This window comes from Octodon degus, unplaced genomic scaffold, assembly GCF_000260255.1.
Source record: "Octodon degus isolate 3935 unplaced genomic scaffold, OctDeg1.0 scaffold00020, whole genome shotgun sequence".
NCBI classification, from domain to species: Eukaryota; Metazoa; Chordata; class Mammalia; order Rodentia; family Octodontidae; genus Octodon; species Octodon degus.
Window position 1 is genome coordinate 13462406 of NW_004524596.1, and position 8635 is coordinate 13471040.

Sequence of the window (8635 nt, forward strand, 5' to 3'; positions counted from 1 at the left end):
GCTAAGCTAAACAGAGCACAGGGACTGCGGTTCAATCCCCCGGCACCACATGCCAGCCAGCCCCAGCCCCTGGTGGGCTGAGCTGGCCACACACACACACACACACAAATAAATAAATAAATATTAAAAAAATAAATAAATAAAAATAAAGTTAAGCTAATAATATCCTAGAGAGTTATATATAGAATGTCCTCTTGCCTGGCAAGTACAATGTCCTCAGTTCAATCCCCAGTACCACACACACACACATAAAAAGAATGTCCTTATAATTTATTGCTCTATCCAGACCATTTTCAAGAGTAAAATTGTATGGGCTGTGGTGGTGTACACCTATAATCCCAGCACTCAGGAGGCTGAGGCAGGAGGATCTCCGTGAGTTCAAGACCAGCCTTAACTGCATATCGAGACCCTGTCTCAAGAAAAAAGGCAAGAAATGGAACTGTCTCTGGCAAGTTGGCTGATACATTCACCTTGGTTAAAAGCAGCCATAAAAAGCTAATAAGCAAATTTTCAATGATTATTTGAAGAGAACAAAGCAAGATAATATACCAGAGTGAGGTGTAGAAATGGGTTTAATCCATCTGTAAAATGTCATGCATAAGCTCTTGAAATCTCCTTTATAACTAACAAAAATCTCTTCTTTTGCACATGTATACCATTGTTCCTTTTCTCAATGTTCTGGGGGCTCAAACCCTGTGCCCCACTCAGCACTTAACCACTAAGCTTCATCATCTCCAGCCTCACTGTCTCTTGTAAAAAACTCTTGTGATTTCCCTCGCTAAAGGGTAGCGCATTCGCCCCCCAAGGCGTGGTGCACGCCTGTTGCCTTCGCTGTCCTTCAAGCTGCCTGCTCAGGGCGCAGCCCCACCCCAGATTCCTGGGTGTTTGGATTGTGTTGACATCACCCTTTGCTACTGGGGACCCTGGGGACGCAGCTGAGTGGCTTCTCTTCCTTGTCACCTGCCCCCGGCACCTGCTGCCTCTCACACCCTCCTGCTAAGCCCAAGTGGTGTCTTGACTGAACACAAACCAGATTTCTCAATCTAGAGATAAACTCCTGGTCCTGGCCCTGCCTTCCTAGTCTCCTAGAAACCAACCCAAACTCCCACGAACTCGGCTGTCTCTAGTCACTGCTTATGTTTGTTGTTCACTATTAAAAACTTGTGGAGAGAGTGGTTGCTGCCTGCGATCAACAAGCTTGGTCCTGGGTTGAGGAGATTTTGCGGCTGCTGTTATTGTTGTATATTTAGTTTTGGTGATTGCCTTCTGTCGCTTGGAGGAGTGGCTGGGATTCCTTGTTTACTTTGTGGATTTCCAGTCCCTTTGTTGCATTGTGTGTGTGTGTGTGTGTGTGTGTGTGTGTGTGTGTGTGTCCAGTGCTGGGCATGGACCAGCATGTGCTGAGCACGAACTCTGCAGCTGAGACGCACACCTGCTTCCCTGCTTGTTTTCACCATGTGTCACTTTGCTGTTCCGGTTTCACTGAAAACCTTCTCAAGCGAACCAAAGGCAGCAGCCTTATAGGGGAAGACTCCAGACCACGGAGACTGTGTGCTGGACCAGTGACCTCCAGCTGGTTGTGGTGTCCCTGATTGGTGATAGGAAGCCACATTGAAATCACGCAGAAAGTTGATGGACGTCGGATCCTAGACCCAAGTGCCTGAATCTGTTTTGGATACTGAGCTAGAAATCAAAACTACACTGCCTGTCAGTTATCTTACAAGGTTCCAGGTACAGGCTTCACTTCCTGTATCTTCGCAGGCCTAGACCGCTCTTCTTTGTCAGCTCTTGGCTGCCTGTGTACGTAAAGAGGATAGAAGATTCTTGAAATCTGTGTGCGCACTCAGCTTCTGCCTCCTTCTACTCTTTCCCCTTCTCGTGCTCCATGAGACATTTGTATTTATTATGCTAAAACCCAGGACTCGCCCTTTGTTAGACAAGTCCTCCTGGCCTGGTTCCTGTTTCCTTCTGTTGCCTGCAAGCCCCTCCCGCGGCCCTCCCCCACCTACCTCTGCAGCTTTGCGGTCCCCTCAGAACACCTTCCACAGCTGTCCCGCGGTCTCATCGCTGTTCCAGTTCCTGTCTGTGTATGCTTACAGTAACAGCGCCAGGACCAGTCACACTACCTGTGCTCAGTAGGCACGTGTGGCAAGTGGCTGTGGTCCCAGCTGTGTGACCACCAGGGACAGTGACTTGTCTCTCCTTGGCCCCTAGCCCAGCACCCATCTCTATACCATGTGTAGCATAAAGCAAAAGTACTCTACATAGTCTCAGTTTAAAATGTACAATTAGGGCTGGGAATTTAACGACACCTGCCGGGCAAGTGCAAGGTCCTGAGTTCGATTGCTGGTACCAGAAAGAAGTAAAATTAGAATAAGTAATAGATTTTTCTTTATAAGCATCTATGCTGAAGGTCTAAGATTGTTGCTGGCAGACTAATTATTTTTTTTTTCTTAGAGCTAAACCTTAGTATTTGTGTTTTACTCAAATTCAACAAAATTCCAGATAGTTTTGTCTTGAAAATACTTAGATCTTTGGCATATTCATTTTTATATTATCTTCAAAGTAGTTGCTCAGATTACCAAATATAGGCATTTAAGGTTGATTGAACAATACAAACACTGGAATAACTTTTTTTTTTGGAACTGGGGATCACACTCAGGACCTTGCGCTTGGCAGGCGGGCGCTTATACCTCGGAGCTATTTCCCTGGCATGACATACTCATTTGAAAAAATTTTTTCCTATTGGCCGAGGCAGCCTTCTTGCTCTTGCCGCGTGGAGGACCCTCCCTGCTTCAGAGCTTCCAACAGCATGCAAGAAATCAAGAAGAGTCAGCCAAACTTCAGGCTCAGGATTTGATAGGGCGCAGGGGTACAGCTCGCAGAAAGAAGGCAGTATGGAGAACAGCTATGGCTGTTGACAAAAAGTTTCCGAGTGCTGTAAAAAACCACGTAGCAGGCATTGAAGAGGCGGCCACGATTCAAGGTGGAGGGACAGTAATCCGTCTCAGCAATCTCCAAGTCTGAGCTTCCCACTCTGCTAAGAGCTCTGCGGTTAGGGGCATGCAGCAGCCAAGCCCACCCCAGAAGGGCTTCCGGGGGCACTAAGTCAGCGTGGGGCCGAAGCCCCCCAGCCTCAGGACGTGGGCTGGGCAGTTCCCTCGGCAAGCGGTGGACAGCAAAGCGCCGGAGCCCGAGGGCGTGCGCGAGCAAGGCCACCACGTCCCGATCTTGTAGAACATTTTGATGAAGCGTCAAAAAATGAAGCCAGCTAAAGCTTTTTTGGGTTTTGGAAGCTAGCATGGACTAGATTTAACAAATCAGCTCTGCGGTTCCAAAGTTTTACCAACACAGAGAACATCATCTCTTACTAGTTCAGTAATACAATATTATCTATCCATCTATCTATCAATCTTTTTAAATGTATTTAGTACAGGGTCTCACTACACACATCACACTCATAGATCCTTCCTGTAGCATCCCAAATGCTGGGATTACAGGCGCGCCACCACGCCCAGTCTCAATCGCCATATCGGCACACCCCGGGGCGGGGCTGGCAGGCACGCTGGGGATGGAACCCCAGCCATAGCATCTGCCTGAGCAGGCGCTTTAATCCGCTGAAGTATCCGGCTGGCCCTAATATTTTATACATTAATAATGCTGTTTTTTCAGTCATTTGATTTCGCACTTTCTGCCAGGATCTATTCTTTTGGTCAAAATGTAAAGTATTGGTACAGTTTGAGGGTGAAGGGATTTTGATTCTCGGCTTTTTTGTTGTTGTTATTGTTTTGTATTTTAGGGAAGGATGTCCAGGATGTTCAGGGTCTCACTACTAGATTGGACTTGTTGTGATCTGTCTGTTTACAGCCTCCCAAGAACTGGGATTAGAGACTTGTGCCACCACACCCAGTCTCAATTGCCATCTCAGTTTGAGGGGGGGCGGCACAGCAGGCCCGGGATCAAACCCCTGGCTCCTGCGCATGCTTGCAGGTGCTTTAATCCGCTGAGCTATTTGGCCGGCCCTGTTTGTTTGTTTTAATAGAGTAATTTGGGTGTATGAATGTGTAGGTATGATGTGAGTATGTATACAGAATGGAGAATAGTTTGGAAAACAGTTCCATTTATCCTCTTCCTTCCCCCAGTAGAATAAAACAAATCATTTACAAAATTTTGTTTAAAAAATGTTTTATTTACTTGATTATTTGGTATAGGGTCTCGCTACGCATTTTACACTCATAGTGATCGTCCTGTCTCAGCCTCCCCAGCTCTGGGATTGCAAGTGTGCGCCCCCATGCCCAGTCTCACTCACATCCTGCGGCACACCAGGGATCCAACCTAAGCAGGCGCTTTAGTCTGCTGAGCTATCTGGCCGGCCCTTAGTTTAATTTTTGAGGCAGGGTCTCACCCTTTTGTACAGGATGACCTTGAGCTCAAGTGTAGATTAAGCTGACTGAACTCCCAGGGATCCTCCTGCCTCAGCCTTTGGAGTGCTGGGATTTCCAACCACGCACCACCGTGCCTAGCCATTTGATCTTTAATCTTTCAAATAAAAGCAAACTAAAATTAATTTATGCTTTTTTTTCTTCAGGTATTCAAGATAAACTGGACTACATCGCTGCTTTAAATATAAAAACTATTTGGATTACTTCATTCTATAAATCATCCCTTAAAGATTTCAGATATGGCATCGAAGATTTCCGAGAAATTGATCCTATTTTTGGAACAATGGAAGATTTCGAGAACCTGCTCGCGGCCATCCACGATAAGGGTGAGTCGGGATGTGGAGGAAGGGGGAGAGGTGAGAACAGCGTTCGCCAAATGTCGGCTACAGCATTTCTCCCTTCACCGCGGTGTATTACTGTACTCCAATCTTTTACTAGCATTTGAAATGTTTTTCCTCACTAGGTTTAAAATTAATAATTGATTTCATACCAAACCACACCAGCGATAAACATCCTTGGTTCGAAATGAGTAGGACACGGACTGGGAAATACACCGATTATTACATCTGGCGTGACTGTGCTCATGAAAACGGCGTGACCGTCCCGCCCAATAACTGGGTAAGCCCGCCCGCCCGCGCTGCAGGGCCGGGTCCCCAGTACGTAGGACGCTGTCTTAAGGGAAACTGTGAACACCTCCAGTTTCTGTTCTGTTTATGCAGTGCTGGGGTTGAACTCGGGACCGTGTGCTTGCCAGGCAAGCGCTTTTTCTGCGGAGCCATCTCCCCAGCCCCAACACCTACAGTCTGTGGGAAGAGGGAACAATAGAGAAGGTCTTTGAGGGTTGTTGAGGCCATGATTGGGGTGGAGCTGAGGCTAAGCCCCGTTCTCGTTCCCAGCCCTTCCTTCTGTCGCGCACTTTCCCCTCGTTCCCTGTGGATTCCACGTCCCATTTGTTTCAGAACTGTTTTGCTACAACAAAGCAGACCCCTGGCCTCCTAGCCTTTCACCGCCCGGGCTGGAAAAGCCCTAGGTGTACATGGATGCAGCCAGCGGCTTTCTTCTTGTCTGAAGCTTGCATCTGCAACCTCTGGAGCAGCCTGCTTTTGTTGTTTCCCTCCAAGCTGAACCATAGGTCTTCTTGGGGACTTCATTAAATCCACCTGGCTGCCATGCCCTCTGTACCTGCCTCCTTCCTCCGCACCACACTCAGCAGGAAACCGCACTCACAGAAAGGACAGGAGCCACCCTCCCTGCCTGTCCCAGCCCATCTTCTCTGTATAACGGAGCCCACACCCTTTCTGCCTGGGGTGACCAGATTTAACAAATAAAAATTCAGCCTATCCAGTTACATCTGGTTTTATATAGAAGGTGCATACTTTTTCATTATAGGCCAGGTATCCTAGCGCATGCCTGTAATCCCAGCACTCAGGAGGCTGAGGCAGGAAGATCGCTGCAAGTTTAAGGCCAGCTGGCAGTGCATAGTGAAACCCTATCTCAAAAAGACAAAAATTTTTTTTCTTTATCAAATATTATGTAGGTTATGCTCATACAGCTAGCCTTCTGTATCTGTAGGTTCTGTATCTACAGACTTAGTCAATTACATACAGAAAATATTTTGCGGGGGATCAAACTGCATCTGTACTGCATTAGGATAGCCTTTTTTTTCTGGTCACAAATCTCTAAAACAATACAGTGTTACAATCATTCACATCGTATTTACACTGTAGCAGGTGTCACAGGCGATCTAGAGGTGACTTACGGAATGCAGCAGGATACGGGTAGGTGCTATGCAAATCTTAGGCTATTTTAGAAAAGATTTGTGCTTTTGGATAACAAGGCATGGGTGTCCTAAAATGTCGTGTGTTGTTTTCTACCTTCAGAGTCGCCCGAGCGTGCTCTGTTCTATCTGGCGACTCTGCCTTCCCAGGCCAGATCCTCCCACGCTGGTCTGTTTCCTTTCGAGCTTTTTACTCAAGCTCATCTTGCTCTACCCAGTATCTCTTTTTCTCTTCTTATTTTATTTTTCACAATACTGTGATTTGAACCCAGAACCTCCTCTTCACTAGTGTAAGAAACTGAAATCAGAGTAAATAAGACCTAAAGGGTACAGTAGATACCGTGAAAGGGAAAGAAACTGCTCGAAAGGAAAGAACAACTGGTATGGGGGCAATGAGAAAAGAAGAAAGGAATCTATCTATCTATCTAATATTATAAATAGTATATATATATATATATATATATGCACATACATTTATTGACCTTTTTAAACATTTAAATATACATGAATATTATAAATTTCAAAATAGAGAAAATTTAAAAATGTATTTTAGGTGACACTCAGGGATGACTTACCTCAGGGTGACCGTGTGACCTTCTACCCCGGCCCCCTGCCCGCAACCTCAGTGCAGGCCACACTGTGGCTCCTGGGATTAGCAGGTCTTGGCACACTCATTGGTCTCATTTTTTTCCCTTCTAATCTACCCACTTGTTAAAATGACAGTGACACTGGCAAACATTTACTAAACGCTTGCTATGTGCCAGGCTCTCTGCTAAGTGTTTCCTACTCATTAGTTCCTCTGACCCACCCTTTAGGACTGTGAATTAGGTTTGCATTCCTGTTTCGCAGACAGGATAACCGAGGTCATACAGAGCTAGTTAATAAAAGTGCTGAGACCTGGATGTTGTCAGTTGCACCCTACAGTCTACTTTTCTTTTCTTTTTTCTGTTTTTGTTTTTGGTCTTTTGTCTTTTTCAGACAGGTTCTTGCTATGCGGTTCAGGCTGGCCTAGAGCTCACTTTGTAGCCCAGGCTGGCCTTGAACTCACGGGGATCCTCTTGCCTTAGCTTCCTGAGTGCTGGGATTACAGGTGTGCACTACCATGCCCAGCCCTGTAGGCTGCTTTTAAACACTGTCACATGCACTCAAGCACATCCTCTGTGGCAGGTGGATGGCAACAGCTACCTCTTCTCACGCTACTTTTCCCACCCTTCCTTCAGCCCTCCGCTGTAGGCAAGGTTGTTCTTTCTCCCTGAACAGTTAGCCCATGAGAAAATACCTGTGTTGTGCATAGATGGATAAACAAGTTGAAGTATAACCATGAGATGGAATTCCACATAGCAATTAAAAGGAGTGGACTATTGGTATAGGCAACAAAATAACTACACAGAGTGAAAAAGCCAGACCAAAAATGTACGTGTTACAGTGGTCCTTTCTCTATGACGTTCTAGAAAATGCAAGCCAATCCGAAGTGTTAGGAAGCCGATTACTGGTTATTGTCTTTTTTTTTGCGGAACTGGGGATTGAACTCAGGCCCTTGCGCTTGCCAGGGATGCGCTTATTCCACTGAGCCATCTCCCTTGCGCCACTATAATCATAGCATTCAGGAGGCTGTGGCAAGAGGATCACCATGAGTTCAAGAGCCGCTTGGGCTACAAAGTGAGTTCAAGGTCAGCCTGAACTGCATAGTGAGGCCCTGTCTCAAAGGGAACCCTCCCCCCAAAAAAGTATAGTTTTATGTATTTAATTATACTTGAAAAATTAATCTATTTATAGCTGTTTAAAAGTATATATAGGGCTGGAGAGATGGCTCAGTGGTCTAAAGCACCTACTTGGAACAAACTAAGCTAAGCAAAGCACAGGGACCGCGGTTCGATCCCCCAGCACCACATGCCAGCCAGCCGTGCCCCCTGGTGGGCTGAGCTGGCCACACACACACACACACACACACACACACACACACACTAAATAAATGTTAAAAAAAAATAAAAATAAAAAAATAAAAGTATATATAATATATATCCAAGCTGGGGAAGACAATAATACATTATCCATGAACACCACCACAGCCAGGATGCAGGGCCCAGCTAAAAGTCGATCGCTGCCAACGCTACCATGGCCACTCTTCCTTCTCCACTGGCCCTTTCCCAGGCTTGATTTTAGAAGCAGCTTCCACCTTGAGTTTTGGGTTGTTTGAGGTTCTTGCCTTCTGTTTTCCTACATCCCACCTGGCATATGTTTTTTAGGGTTTTTTTTTTCGTTTTCTCTATTTTGAACTTTATGAGAAGCATCGTACTCATGGCCTTTTTTTTTTTTTTTCCTGGTGTTTTTGAGATAGGATCTTGCTGTGCAGTTTAAGCTGGTCTTGAGCTCACTTGGTAGCCCAGTTGGTCTCAGACTTGCAATGATCCTCCTG

General features: G+C 46.0%; 1 protein-coding gene across 2 annotated transcripts in view; it reads left to right on the top strand.

The window, feature by feature from the left end:
• Positions 1-8635, top strand: part of Slc3a1 (solute carrier family 3 member 1) — a 56390-nt gene that overhangs the window by 12324 nt on the left and 35431 nt on the right. For both annotated transcript variants that reach the window (XM_023711212.1, XM_004627735.2), the window contains 2 exons: positions 4589-4768; positions 4906-5060. In XM_023711212.1, the coding sequence (XP_023566980.1) occupies positions 4589-4768; positions 4906-5060 (335 nt within the window). The remainder of the gene's footprint in view (positions 1-4588; positions 4769-4905; positions 5061-8635) is intronic.